The sequence below is a fragment of the Chionomys nivalis genome, chromosome 1, assembly GCF_950005125.1.
Source record: "Chionomys nivalis chromosome 1, mChiNiv1.1, whole genome shotgun sequence".
NCBI lineage: Eukaryota > Metazoa > Chordata > Mammalia > Rodentia > Cricetidae > Chionomys > Chionomys nivalis.
The window spans coordinates 45,752,355-45,768,481 of record NC_080086.1 but is presented as its reverse complement, the minus strand read 5'-3'; the positions used below and the strand labels follow the sequence as shown (position 1 = coordinate 45,768,481).

Genomic DNA, 16,127 nt, shown 5'->3' with positions numbered 1-16,127 from the left:
GGGTTAATTTTATTTTTTATTTGTGTTCATGAGGTTGCACCTGTGTTTGTGTGTGTGTGTGTGTGTGTATACACTTGCTGATGTCAGAAGAGGATAACAGGTACACCTAGAGTTGGAGTTACAAGTGATTATAAGCATCATAGATAGATGATGGGAGCCAAATTCAAGTCTTCTCGAAGACAGTATGCAGGGGAATGACAATGACCAGTGTCTTTTTAAAACTTAGTAGGCATATGGGCTAAGAACATGTCTAAGATACGCCTCCAAACAGATGAGATAAACAGAAGAGTGACTCAAAGGACAAAACATGGAGACAAAGATTTTGGACTTTTATGTGGCCTTTAGTTACCATGTGTTCCTTGGCATTTAAGTGCAGTTTCTGAGTGTCTGTTATAGTATAAGTAACTGAAATTTCCATGCTCTGTTTTACTTTATTTTGCTAACTTGAGATAGAATGGATAGAAATTTTTTTCAGAAAAACACTACATGAGCATGTATTCCTGTTCCTCCTCCTGTTTTAAAATGAGTTGACTCAATCAATGTATTATTTTTATTCTATATTTGTATTATGACTATGGTAGTTTAAATAAGAAAGGTCCTCATAGGCTCATATGTTGGAATATTTGTCCCACCATTGGAATTACTTGGGAAAGATAAATAGTTTGCTCTTGATTGAAGGCTTTGATATTCTAAAAGACTCATGCTGTTCCCTGTGTACTTTCTCTGTCTCTTGTTTGTGAATCAAAATGAGAACTCTAAGGTATTCATACCACCCTGCATTTGCTCTGTCTTTGTGGATGATAAACTTTAGAAACTATAACCCAGTTTATACTTTATAGCATAAATTGCCTTCAACACTGGGTTCTGCCACAACAATGAAAAAATTAACCAGTACAATGTTACTTATGGGTATATGATTTAGGGCTAAGCATTTGGTATTTGATAGCCAATATCAAGTGAAACTCCTCCCTGGGAAGACCATTATTCTTACTCTAAGCATCCTCCAGTTTACTGTCCTTCTTAGTTTAGGTGTAAAACTTTAATTTCCCACTTGCATTAGCATATCCTTCCTTTGTTATATTGTTTAGGTCTTCTTTATATGGCCCTGTTGATTAGACATCATGGGTGTAGCCTCTCTCACATTCCATTGTGAGAGACAAAGTTTCTCTCACAACAAACTTCTTGTTCTTCTGTCTCTTTTTTTATTTTATTTTATTTTATTCTTTTTTAATTAAAATTTCTGCCTCCTCCCCGTTTCCCATTTTTCTCCCCCTCCTCCCAGATATTGCCCCCTCCCCCCACTCCCCTTCCCCTATCCCCACTCCTCTTCTCCTCCCCCGACTCCATTCCCCCTCCCTCTCGATACTGAAGAGCAGTCCAAATTCCCTGCCCTGCGGGAAGACCAAGGTCCTCCCTCTTCTATCTAGGTCCAGGAAGGTGAGCATCCAAACAGGCTAAGCTCCCACAAAGCCAGTTATGTATTAGGATCGAAACCTAGTACCATTGTCCTTGGCTTCTCATCAGCCTTCATTGTCTGCCATGTTCAGAGAGTCCGGTTTCAACCCATGCTTATTCAGTCCCAGTCCAGCTGGCCTTGGTGGGCTGCCAATAGATCAGTTCCACTGTCACAGTGGGTGGGTGCACCCCTCGTGGTCCTGACTTCCTTGCTCATGTTCTCCTTCCTTCTGCTCCTCATTTGGACCTTAAGAGCTCAGTCTGTTGTTCCAAATTGGGTCTCTGTATCTCGATCCATGGCCAGATGAAGGTTCTAAGGTGATATGCAAGATATCCATCAGTATAGGATAGGGTCATTTTAGGTTCCTTCTCCTCAGTTGCCCAAGGTACCAGCTGGGGACATCTCCCCGGATACCTGCGAGCCCCTCTAGAGTCAAGTCTCTTGCCAACCCTAAGATGGCTCCCTTAATTAGGTTATATATTTTGCTGTTCCCGTATCCACCCTACTTATATCCCAACCATCCCATTCTCCAAAGCTCCCCCCATCCTCCCCTTCTCACGTTTCTCTTATTAGTTCTCTTCTCTCTTCTGTAATGATCTGTGGTCTCAGTTGTAAGAGTTGGGTTAGTATTGTAAACCTAACTGACTCCTGAGTCTAGGGAGGTAATGGATCTTGGAGGCAAACTTACACCTACTATTTTAATAAATTATCATAATTCCTGACTACATTCTAAATATTAATATTTATATATGTAGTTAAGTGTAGCTCTCGTCACTTACCACAGAAAGTTCTCTTTGATGCAGTTGAAGTTCACTACAGAAAACCACAGCAGACAAAGTTGCAAAGGGCAAGTGATCTGGTGGTACCTATACATAAATAGTATATCTACAACTATTTTTTTAATGTTATTAAGTAAACCCTCAGTTTTCAGTGTCCTAATGAGAGGGAAATGTTCTCTTTATGACTCTAACAATTCCCTTCTTCAATATATTTGTGTCTGTAGAGAATTCATATAACTTTGGATTATTGTAAAACAGTCTTCAAAAAGATACGACTCCAGGGTGAGAGAAATGGGGACATGAATTCTAACTTATCAACGCACTATCATTTTGACTCATGTAAATATTGTGTGAAAGTTTCTGGTGTGATTGCAATATGTGTGAAGATTATACTCCTATGTGCATATTTCTGTGGAAGCTAAAGGACAAACTCAGGAATACATCCAACTACTTTGAGATAAGGTGTGTGAACTGACTGGTTTTGTGTATCAACTGGACATAAGCTAGTTCCATCAGAGAGGAAAAAGTCTCAATTGAGGAAATGCTTCCATGAGATCCAGCTATAAGGTATTTTCTCAATTAGTAATCAATGGGGGAAGGGCCCAGCAAATGGTGGGTGGTACTGTCCCTAGACTGGTGATCCTGGGTTCTATGAGAAAGCACACAGAGCAAGCCGGGGGATACCAACCAGTAAGCTGTAGATGGAGACTGCACTTTTGTTTCCTGGCCACCCAGACCTGAATAATTATACAGAAACCATTTTAATTGCAAGACTGTTTGGCCAATAGTTCAGACATATTCTTAGCTAGTCTTAAATCTTAAATTAAACCAGTTCTATTAATGCATGAAAAACCATGAGGCTGTGGCTTACTGGTAATATTCTGGCATATTTCTCTTTTGGTGGCTACATGTCATCTCCTTCACTCTACCTACTCTGTATATTTCTGTTTGCTTTTCCTGCCTGGATTTACTCTGCTAAGCCATTGTCCAAAACAGCTTTATTCTTCTATCAATAAAAGCAGTACAAATACAGGATATTCCACATCATCTCTCCTTTTCTGTCTATTTAAAATGGAAGATTTTAACTTTAACATAGTAAAATTACATACACAAAACATTTAACAAGCGAGAATTATAGTTACAGTATTTAGTTCATTTACATGTGTCAAATTAAGGAAAATACTCTCATATATCATATCGTTGTAAGTCTAAAGTTTTATATCTAATTTATCATTTATCATAACTAAGAAAAACTATAACTATCTACTCTTCAATTCCATCAAAGATCCCAGAAAGATGATGATGTTGATTATTATTATTATATTACCTAAGTAAACAGAAAATGCATTTTAAGCAACTTCCAAAGTTCTAGAAATGAAGAGACATACTGCTGCCTGGACAGTCACACAAAATTCTTTTGTAACTTTGGGGCATCCATTGTCAGCCTCTTGGCCTACAATATCTGGTAGACTTTTCAATGAAGCCGGGAATTTGAAGATCTGTTCTGCCTTATACTGGCAAAGTTCTTCAGCTGCTTTCTTTTGTGTCCTGCAGAATGCTTGGAAACTACTTCTATGAAGCAGCAATACTGAAGGACTGTCCCATCTTTTGGAAAGTTTAGTAGTCACTTTTCTGTGGGTCCTGCATGTTCAATTCATATAGAATACCATCAGGCCATCCAGGCAAGAGCAGTTTCTTGCCCAAATGTCTAGCCTTGTCACATTGAAGGCAAATCCCATAATGAGGTTTTGTGATGCCCCTTAGTCACTATGAATTGCTACTTCCCGAAGCATACATGTATAACTGTTAAGAAAAGTCCAAGCATTTAAAATATTTTCAGTGCCATAGTTTGTAGGTTTTTGAATGGTTTGAAGAATACCATCTGTAATATATGTCTGTTTATCTAGAAAACCTAACTTACATTACTATATGTTTGATTATGACCAATGACTAACTCTTAATCTGTATTTTAATAATACATTACATTTTTAAATAAGCTAAATAAACATATTACCTTAAACTAGTATAGAAATGTACATATAACAAAATTGACCTTAAATTTGTATCAATAAACCAAAGTTTAAACTAATATATTCATTTCTATATCATATCCCTCTTTTTTTTTTAGAAAGACATTGACTGTGACCATTAACCATTTATAATCACACCCTTTAAATAAAAATAAATGTTTATAAACAAAATTGGCAATTTGTAGACAGAAATTTAATCATTTATAGATGGGAGTTTCTGTTCTGGCCACTCCCGTGGCTGTTCATTCCCAAAGAAACATAAAAAGTCTTATATTATTATTTTTTTTTAATTGAAAAAAATTTTCCGCCTCCTTCCCTCCTCCCATTTCCCTCCCCCTCCTCCCGCCCCTCTCCCTCTCCCCCCACTCCTCTTCTCCTCCCTCTCCAGTCCCAGGAGCAGTCAGGGTTCCCTGCCCTGTGGAAAGTCCAAGGTCCTCCCACCTCCATCCAGATCTAGGAAGGTGAACATCCAAACTGTCTAGGCTCCCACAAAGCCAGAACCTGAAGTAGGATCAAAACCCCCGTGCCATTGTCCTTGGCCTCTCGTCAGCTCTCATTGTCCTCCATGTTCAGAGAGTCTGGTTTTATCCCATGCTTTTTCAGTCACAGTCCAGCTGGCCTTGGTGAGCTCCCAATAGATCAGCCCCACTGTCTCAGTGGGTAGGTGCACCCCTCGTGGTCCTGACTTCGTTGTACATGTTCTCCCTCCTTCTGCTCCTCATTAGGACCTTGGGAGCTCAGTCCGGTGCTCCAGTGTGGGTCTCTGTATCTATCTCCAAAAAAATAAAAAAATAAAAAAATAAAAATTAAATCATACATTGAAACTCACACATTAATAATGGGAGACTTCAGTACTCCACTCTCACCAATGAACATGTTATCTAAACAAAAACTAAGTGGAGAAATATTGGAGAAACTCAGATTAGTTCCAATAAAATCAAGAACAACAAAAAAAAAGGCTTATATTAATTGCAACACTGTTTGTCCAATGACTCAGGTGTATTCCTAGCTATCTCTTACATCTTAAATTAACCCATTTCTATTAATCTATATATGCCATGAGGCTGTGGCTTACTGGTAATATTCTTGCATATTTCTCCTTCGGTGGTTACATGGCATCTCCTTGAATCTACCTATTCTCTCTATATATCTCTGTTCAATTTCCCACCTGGCTTTAATATGCTAAGCCATTGGCTTAAACTGCTTTTTTAATCAACCAATAAAAGTAGCACATATACAGAAGAACATTCCACATCCTCAACTCTCTTCTGTGGCCTTTACATAAGCGCCTATCTTTAGGATCCTGTCCTGTATGAGTTTTTTTTTTTTTTTAATTGAAAAAAAAATTTTCCTCCTCCTCCCCGCCTCCCATTTCCCTCCCCCTCCTCCCGCCCCTCTTCCCTTTCCCCCCACTCCTCTTCTCCTCCCTCTCCAGTCCCAGGAGCAGTCAGAGTTCCCTGCTCTGTGGAAAGTCCAAGGTCCTCCCCCGTCTATCCAGATCTAGGAAGTTGAACATCCAAACTGTCTAGGCTCCCACAAAGCTTGTTTGCTAATGAACAGCTATGTGGAAGTGTAAGCCAATAAAACTTTTCCTCTATAACTTTTTGCTCATGGTACTTTGTTGTACCAATAGAAACTTTAAGTAAGACAGTGTCTCATTGGTCTATGATTTACAATAAATACAAGCTACAGTTGCTGGCCAGAAGAATCATGGATCCTCTTGTGTCCATCTTCCAGAGTATAGATTTCAAATCTGCATCACATACTGGCATTTTAAAGTCCTGATAATTGAACTCAGTCTTCTAAAGAACCACCTTACCAACTGAGTTACCTTTTGAGCCAAGGTCTTTTTACATGATAATTATAAATATATGTTTATATCTGAGAAGCAGAGCTGGGAATGATGCTTACTTCTGTGGTTGTTATGAGAACTAAAGATATAACATACTTAAAGGAGACCTAATGGCTAAGATATAGTGAGGGCTCATTGCATGACAAAATGTATTACACAACTTAGTCATAAATTTGACTTTAATTTTTTTATCCATTTTAAAAGAAACAGAACTACTGCTACTTTTTGCTCTTTTTCATGAAATTTTTTAGAGAAATTTTCATCAGGGACCATAGAAGGACACCCAAAGTATTAGGGGTGAAATGGATTTAATGAAAAATTGAAGGAAGTCCTGGTTCTAAGTGGCATCATTGGATTTAACTTTGATTTTCCAGGTCCTTGAGGTGATATCAAGACTACCTTTGAATACTGGTAGCAAGTAAAAAAAAAATCCTCATCCATCACACAATGAAACTGTCACCATCTAGGTTTTCAATTTGTTACTTTCTCTTTCATTGTAAAGTCAGAAAAACGAGAACTCACATTTACCAAAATCTCTAACTCTCATGATTGGCTATCAAGAAATGCAAAGCTGTGGAGAGAAGAAAAATTTATTATTTTATTTTTAATTCTAAATATTCTGTCATCTACTCAATGCACAGTACTGCCATGAGCCACGTACATTCCTCAGTTCTGATGTATGCTTGCCTGCTGAAAATGTCTCTTACTGGATAAACAACATAGAGTAAGGGAAAGACAATAAAACTGCTACATGTTGTAAGAAACACCATTAAGAAAGCAAAAGGCTAAGATACATATAAGGAAGAGTATGGAGTGGGATGTATATTTCAATAAGTATATACAACATTGAGAGGTCAAAAGATCTCCATATCTCTATGTATATGTCTGTATATATACAAGTACATATAAAGCCTCATTAGTACTTTATCTTTTATATTTAATATAATAATAGTGTTGATAATGATTGTACGGTGGTTGTTTCCAAATAATACATATGACGTACTTTTAAGTACCGTACCTTAGTAAAAATATAATGCATTTCTAAGACAACAAAGAGGTATAGCAAGTACACTGAGTCAGCACAAGCATCATTCAATAGCGTTAGATTTACAAAAATAAAAATAAAAAGAAGAAAAAATTCAAATCAATTGCACGAGGAAAAGAAAAGATAAACAAAACAACAATGTAGAAACTTATTTTCAGACACTGCAGCAGAAAGTGTTTGCAAATTTTGACTCAGTTTGGACCTGGACATTGACTGACTAGTACTCTGCACTAGATTTTCTTTTGCTGTAAATATGCAATCAATCCATATTTAGACATAAAGGAAGCATTAAGCTTTTATTCCATCTTGCACTTATGTTCTTTCTCTCTTGCCCAAATGTCAACCCCATGCTGTTACTTAGAAGTGTAACATAAGAAGTTGTTTTTGAATTGGGTTCACAGTGTGAACTACAGCTGAATATAAATGCCATCTACAGAAAAATTGATTACAGGGAAGCCATTAGAGCTATGAAGGGCTAGTTTACTGCCACTCTGTCACTTCATTAATAGAACTTGATTTAGGCCTTTAGAAATTGCCTGGGAAAATTAAAACAAAGTAGAAAAGGTGTTTGCTTGTTGAGTTTACCACTCATGAGCTCGATCCAAACAACATAACATGTTTTGAAGATACATGTCACGAATATTTTGGTTTTCTTAAGGTATCAGAAATTTTAATTTCATTAAAGAAATTGCCACTCCTTTAGTCCTCCCCATTAAACCTGAACTGATAGTGTGCAAATATTAAGGTGATATCCTGTATAACACCTTTAGAATTTTGGTTGTTCTGTTGTTGTTACTGTTGCTGTTTTCCTTAAGGTCAGAGAGATGACACTGACACCCATGTATCTAAATAAAGACAAAAGTGTTCACAAACCATAACTTCCCAGGAAATTAGTTGAGACCCTTTCAGTACATTTTCCTTTCATAAGTATGTAGTAAACTCAAGAGCAGGGACCCAAAAGAATGATCTTCAAATTATGATAATTATATTTAAGCAATGAATCATTTGCAAATGTTGGACTCATGTTATTAGTGGCAAACCACTTCCGGCATGACTGAAAATTGATTGTTTCATAACATGACAGTGGAGAACCATTATGTTTAGGAGACACTAGTAATGGTCTTTGAGACTTTAATATAAACCACTGGCAAAGTAAAGGAGGCTTCCTATTGTATTTCATATGAAGCAAGAACTTTATAAACTAGGAATTATGATTCTCATTTAAGAGATAATAAAACTAGGGCTTTTGGGAACAACTTCAGCTCTTTGACCTCAAAATCAGAGTCTTCCTATCATCCAGACAGTAATAGAAGCCAAACAATGTAAGTAAGCTATGTAATTGGTCATACATTCCAAGGAGTGCTTCTCATGGTGTGCCCATGGGAAGTTTGCTTTCCACTTAGAAGAAACAAATGCATACATATCAATGACAAGGTTATTACCAACGTCAAAACTGTATGTCTTTCAAGGAATTAAAACTCAGCTCCCTGTTTCCTTGCATGCTGCATCAACAGTGAACTCGATGTTGAAAGGACTCCTTTTACTCTAAACATGCTGAACAGACAAAAGGCACAGCAACAAATGAATGATATTTGCAGGAAATAAAACTACCAGTGATATCGAAGGGCTGAATATGCATGTGCTCTGTGCTGATTACAAGATGTTGTTATTGTTGATGAATTATTGTGAAGAAACATGTCCAAAGAGTATACTAGATATTAAATTCCTGATCTCTATTGGGAGTATTTATATTAGCGCATTTATAGTTGAAGAAAATATTATAAAGTTCAACATAGAATACATTAAGAGAAGATAACTGTAACAGTGTGATTGCCACCAGGCCCATCATAAATAAAAATATCCCTTGGCATATGTTAAGTGTGTAATAAACACAGATATTTTATGACTTTAGTTGCAAATTGGTTTATTTTGTCAAGAGAAAATATTGGGTATAGCCAGTCAAACTGATTCATATAAATACATGAGTAAGGCTATAGATCTGAAAGTGAAAATTTTCCCTAAATCACAGGGCAGAATGATGAATAGAGTGTACCTGTGAATCATGTCAATATCCACCTCATGTTCACTATGACAAAGGAATTATAAGAAATGACACAGTTTTAGTTTTAGACTGCGTGGTGTGAAGTTTTTTTCTTTTCTTTTTTAAGTACGTCTGAATTGTCAGCTTATCAATATTTAATCCATGCACTGTGCTATCTGTTGATGATACAGAGTAGAAAAGAGCACATGCCCTCAAAAATTTATAAAAAAAACACAAAAGAGCTATTTTTCAATACAGTGAAACTATAATAAATAATAATTGGGTCCCATAATATTACTGGGTAAACACTTCTCTAGTTGTCACACACCAAATTGGGCAACAGGGTTAAGTGATCAGGAGTGGGCTTGGGGAGGCCAATAGCAATGCCCCTACTTCAGCATATTGAGCATATTCAAATGACACATACACAGTAAATAGATGTTGATCCAAAATGCTCAAGAAGTCACATCTGTTTCTGTCATTGCTCTAATGACTTAAACGCTAGACTCAATCAGCACCTCACACTTAGAACAGATATATCTTTCTGGCCTGTTTTATCACTGCATCAGCTTTTTAGCTGAACTATTTTAAATCTCTTCTTAATTTTTTTTCCAATAACAAAAGCATTGTTATGGGAAGTCTTTGAGAAGCAACAAGTTGTCATGGAGAATTCACTGGATGGGAATCAAGAGACCAGGATTCTGTTTTGACTCAGCTATTTTCCAACGGTGTACTTTGGGAAAATTGACTTTCTACTGTACAAGTCACATTATCATTCCCATATGTAAATTCTTAAAGTCCAACTTTATCTATTGTTTCAGAACAGTGATTCTGTATCCTCCTTTCAATGTGTGCTACTCCTCCTCTCCAAGGCAGCATTCATTTCAAAGGACTGAGATCCCTAGTGTAGCTTCATAGTAGCCATTATTTGAAGAGATCAATATACGTGTGAAGATTTTCCCCACTTTTGGGTTTCAAAGATATTATTTATAATATAAAATATACTTTGTTTAATCAGTACGCAGCCATCCTTGATTGAGCTAACATAGGCATGTGTTCAAATTAAGGTTTGTCATCATATAATTGACAAACCACAATATTTCCTTTAGGATTTCTATCCTGGCTATCTACCTGCAGAAGAAGTTTCAAACTTTAAATACTTTGTAAAGTTATGATTTCTGACACCAATATTGTGTGACAAAAAGGAAGTGTATGATAAACTCTCTAGAAAACAAGCCTATGTGTTAAGAAGGGCAGAGGAAATGTGTTCACTTGGTGACACTCATTCCTTTAAGGCACTGCCAAATTAGGTAGGGTTCAAATAAATTACCCTATATATTTCATATTTTATTAGTATCATTTTTCTTAAAATACCTTAAATTGGTTTTGTTGATTACAGTCAAATAAAAATGCAGCATAAAGGTTATAAAAGTATTAGAAATGAATACCAGTATGTATGTCTCTGTATATATGTAGAATGCTTCCAACTTGATATTCGTTAATTTGTTCTTTGATTAATAACCAACTTTAACAGTAAATAACTGAACCTTCCATCTTTTTCTGTATTATAAAGTAAGCAACCTTAAATACAATGATTAATAAATTAACATTGGGGACTTAGCAAACCATTACTCATTCACAAGTCTGTCAAAATGACATTATCATATGACCAGAAGTTGAATAAACTCTCTTACTGTGATTATAATTGTTATATTTCAAATAACAATAAAACATCTTTTCTCCTTTTATGCTAATGTTGGAGACTTATTTTTCTTTTATGTTGTTACATTATACTATGAACTAAATAGCATTTATTTGGATCTTTGTATTTTAAAGCTCCAAGCCAACCACCAGCAAACATTGCCTGGAAGCTGTCAAATTCTAAATTATGTTTGAATTGGGAGCATGTAAAGACCATGGAAAATGAGTCTGAAGTTCTGGGCTATAAGGTAAGTATTTAGTTTTTTATGTAATCTTATTAATTATGTTATTAAAAAGCAATGTCATTATCAAATAGAAACAAAGATTGTGCACAGGGGTTTCTCAGGCTATTTTTAAAAATTGCTTGAAAATATTCCTGGTGCCTTCAGTTCATCATTATAATGGTTCTGTGTTCTAGGTCCTGTAATGGATATGAAGTTATGTGATATGGAAAATGGAAAATCCAAATCCTACGTTAAATTTTTTAATCTCCATGATAGCTCCACTGCTATCAAAAATTAATAATTATTTTTGTATATATGATACATGATTGATGCCAAAGAATTCATTCAAATAGAGCATTAGAAGATAGGATAAAGTCTTATATGGCCTTTTAGCAGCACAAAAGGAATCTTGCATGAACATCATTGAGTAACAAGAACATCTCTGAGTGCCCAGGGTAATCTCCTGTAGTGGTAATGGAAATTACCTATGGGCAGATGTGTGTGTGTGTGTGTGTGTGTGTGTGTGTGTGCCTGCCCAGAGATGATAAATTTATATATATTTAGAGATTTTTACTGAGTCCAAACTGAACAATGTCTTTTCATAGTAAACCCTGGTGCTAAAATATTCAAACGCTATAGTTAAGGTAAATCTACTATTATTGCGGGAACAAGAATCTCAAATAAATATCGTTTTTTAAAAATAAATGTAATGATAAGCCTGGGTGTTTGAACATGAGGAGTATGATGATGGTAATACCAATTTTATTATAAATGAGAGTATTGTTATAAACATGTTTCAGATACCTCTCCATAACAGCATCTAAACCTCTAACAAACTTCTGCTCCATGTTAACTTGACTCTTCCTCTTATACAGATTCTCTATCGGCAAAATAGACAGAGCAAAACTCATATTTTGGAAACAAATAATACATCTGCTGAGCTTCTGGTTCCATTTGAAGAAGACTATTTGATTGAAATAAGAACGGTCAGTGATGGTGGAGATGGAAGCAGCAGTGAGGAAATAAGAATTCCAAAAATGTCGAGTAAGTTGAATTGCTCTTTCTGGCATAGACTTTTAATCTAGGCAGCTGCAACATCAACGTTACCAGGGACTTTCTAATTATTGTGTAAATGCTGAGTGACAACCAAAAAGAAGTTTGTTTCTATTTTTGAACATGCATTTTTTATTGATATTTATTGAGCTCTACATTTTTCTCAGCTCCCCTCCCTAACTCCCCGCCCCCTTTAACACTCCCCCAAGGTCCCCACGGGACATGCATTTTTACAATGTTCTATTACCTCATTTGAAAAATGAAAAAAAAAATAATAAAAGCCACAAGGAAAGAAGAAATGAAGGAAGGAAAAAGAATAAAAAAAAAACAAAGGGAATAATTCATAAGTTTTATACTGGCACACAATTTAGGACTTGTTTTTTAACAAATAGTCAAAGGTTTCGAAGTAGAAACAGTGAAATAGAAGCATGCATACCTATGTTTTTCTATGTCTGTGGCAGATATCTCGAATCAATTTTAAGATTTAGATTGAGCTGAAGCCTTCTCAATCACATTTTCCAAGTAGGTCAGTCTTAGAAATAATACTGTTTTTGCTTTAGTGGCATTAAGTTCTCATATACACAAAGCTTCTAAGTAGAAGTCACTATTCACCAAATGTTGGCCAGATTTAATGTTTTCAGTAGGCTTCCCAATTTGGTTATTTTTCTTTTTAAGTTTTCCATTTAGGATGGAATCCTATGACAGAATGAGTCATTTATTAAAATTAAATATAATGTAATAAAATATTATTTGAATACAAACCTGACTGTATAGTTTCTGTCTTGTGTTATTAATCCAGTCAGATGTCTTATTTTGTGTAAGGTGATTGTTTGATGTTTCTATTTTCCAGGTTTGAGTTCCACAGGAGTTCGGATTTTAAAGCCGTGTACCAAGTTCCTGTCCATTGTTGGAATTTTTTACTGTTTTGCTATTCAACCACTTTCACGATGAATCAATTTATGGATCTTTGGAAATTTTCTGAAAGCAAATCATTCTGTAAATACATTCCCCAGCCTCCATCACAAGACATATTCTTAATACAGACTTGTTTGGAAAGAAAAAGAATGTATATTACTAAGATCTTGTAAATATCTGTGGTACATTAATAAAACAGTTTTAAACACTTTGAAACACTTTGAATTTTAATGTTCACACATCATTGCACATTTGAGGGTGCTAAATTAATCTGGGATATAAAACTGCTGTGTCTTTCAGGTGACTTATATGGTGTGTATAAAGAACCACCTCAATTAACGATCACAATTATGGGACAGATGTAAATTCATGTCCATTTTATGTACTGCAGCAATACACTTCACTATTTACACTCTTAGCCCTGTTTGAAATAAAATACAATTATTTGTTTATAGTTGGGGCTCTCTCAGGTACAAGATATTCCAAGTAATGTTGCTGCAATTTCTAAATCTAGTTGGAAGAATATTCATACTTGAAAACATGTCAGTATGCTTGAAGATCTTCTCAGTTTTTAGATGACTTGATAAGAAAAAGTGAAGAAGGTGGAATGTTAGTCAAGGAAAGAAATGAGCAACCACTGAAAATAATTCTGATATTTGGTAACCAAGTTCCCATAACAGAGTTTATTCTTCTAGCAGAAACCATATACCCCTAAATTAAAGACTTGTGAATAAATTCCTGCTACTTCTTATAAACTGATAGTTGTTTACATAACCTTATTTATACATAATAAAAATCATTCTTAAACACGTATTTGATCAGATTTTCTACATTTTGGTTGTAGTATTTTCCTTAAATTTCTCTGTAATTATAAAACATAACCTGGATTGGAAAATAATAACCTTGTGAGTCTAGACCTAGTACAATTTTTGAGGTAACTCTTCTCTGGGGTTAACCTATTTAAGCCAGCAGTCCCATATGCTACAAAGTGGAGAGAAATAGCAGGTGAATGTGATTCCTCGGACCTTTCCATTTCATCCACTAAAATGATGGATTTCATCCTGCTGTTGGCTTGTTCCATTGATTTTTATTCTGGTGGATTAGATTTGCCTTTTAAAACATGGTTCAAGGTTTTATTTTTATTTATTAAAGTATTTGAATTTCCCTCACCGTCTACAAATCACATAGTCTTCAAAATGAAATAAATATACATGTATGTACATCCTTTTATTAATTTTTTATGCATGTATATAATGTATTTTAATCAATCCCAAGTCCCTCTTCTCCAATTTTTTTTCCTATATACCACCACCATTTTTCCTTTCAACATCAGGTGTCTCTTTTTTTTCTTTAAGCCTACTGAGCTCAGCAAGAGCTGTTCACTCATGAAAGCCGCAATTCTACTGATGCATGAATAACCACTCTGGGGCCACATCCCTGAAAAAAGTAGTCTCATTCCTACAAAAGTATCAATTGCCAATATCCTCTCAGCTAGGGATGGAAATCAAGAGCCCCTTTGACATCCGTGCTGGACATTTTTCTGGCTTCATCTTGCTCAGATTTTGTACATGCAGTCAAAGCCAGCTATTTAGTTCATATGTGTGACAGCTGTCATGTCCAGCACATTCTGTTTTTCTGAAGACACCCAATACCTCTGGCTATTACCTCTGGTCTTTCTAAGATACTTCAGAATTTTTAAAAAATGTCCCCCATGTAGTCAGCAGCAGGTATGCAACAACCTTCTACAGGATTTGGATCTCTCCTAAATAGAAATTACACCATGTTCTCAGTAACAAGCTCATTCTTTCATTACAACAAGAGCTAGCTTTATGGAGAAAACTAGTAATGAAAACTATTGTTTGACTGTTAACAGTTGCCTATTAGAGATACATCTTTATTTCTATAGCATGTGGTCTGAATGGCTTAACTTTAGAAACAAAATTAAAATCTTCCTCCCAAGCAGAGGTTAAGACTTAAATACACAAGGGATTTATGTGTCTATGAATCTAGAAAATTAGACACATGTTTTTTTTTTTAATTTAAAAGTTATAGCAATATTTTCTTTTTAAGTGGGCTTTCATAGTATGGTTTTCATGCATAATTTTTGTACAATAAAGTGAATGATGTATAACTAATATTTGTATTTTCTTCAAATCATTTTTTCTCCTTTATCTTCATTAAGTTCTTCCAGAGTTTTATGCAATGTATTTGATTATATTCACCTCATCATCTAACTCCCCCAAAATTCACCATCTTCTCTACTCACCCAATTTTATTGTATCTTTAATGTTTTTAATAATGATGTGTCCGATTTTTGCTATTTGTTCATTCTTGGATGTGTGGCTTACAAATTTAGAATATAATTTTGAATTCATCATAACTAACAAGTCTTTTGATTCTATTCACATCTCTACTCTAGTGAAAGATGAGACACTATTTAGTTTCACTCTGCTAATATCATGTTTATAGATCATGAATCAACTATGCAAGTAGATGTGATTGTTTCCAACTCTGAGATAATCCCCAGGATTCACAGGGTGAAAAGCGAGAACAGATCCCTAGAGATGGCACTCTGTATGGAGATACACAGATGATAGCACATACCTGAACCCATAGACTAAATCAATAACTCTAATAAAAATTTCCAATGATTATAAAAAGCATGAACTACTTTATGTGTTTTGGAGATTATTCTAAATTGTTCATAGATTAAGAAATTATCTTCTCCTATAAATTGAACACTCAGTGAGGTAAAGTGTTTTTCATCCAGTAGCTAAAGTAATATGAAAAAAATCAAGTCTATATTCATGTTAGAAATATTTTAATTTTGCATTGTTTTAGTTAAAATATTATATAGTAAGTTTCATTAAGATATTTTATACACATATGTATCATTATCCTTTGTTCATAGTTGCCATATACTAGCCCTACTTGTCCATTCTCTTCTCTCCTCAGCTGGTTAGTTGATCACTTTTTTTTCTATGAAACTGTCTTCTGCTTTCATGTTACAGGAATACACACACACATACGC

General features: G+C 35.2%; 1 protein-coding gene across 3 annotated transcripts in view; it reads left to right on the top strand.

The window, feature by feature from the left end:
- Positions 1-15,313, top strand: part of LOC130873039 (contactin-6) — a 370,643-nt gene extending 355,330 nt beyond the window's left edge. For all 3 annotated transcript variants that reach the window (XM_057767572.1, XM_057767557.1, XM_057767564.1), the window contains 3 exons: positions 11,040-11,152; positions 12,004-12,172; positions 13,032-15,313. In XM_057767572.1, coding sequence (XP_057623555.1) covers positions 11,040-11,152; positions 12,004-12,172; positions 13,032-13,132 — 383 coding nt within the window. In that variant the 3' untranslated portion in view covers positions 13,133-15,313. The remainder of the gene's footprint in view (positions 1-11,039; positions 11,153-12,003; positions 12,173-13,031) is intronic.
- The last annotated feature ends 814 nt before the right edge of the window (positions 15,314-16,127 follow it).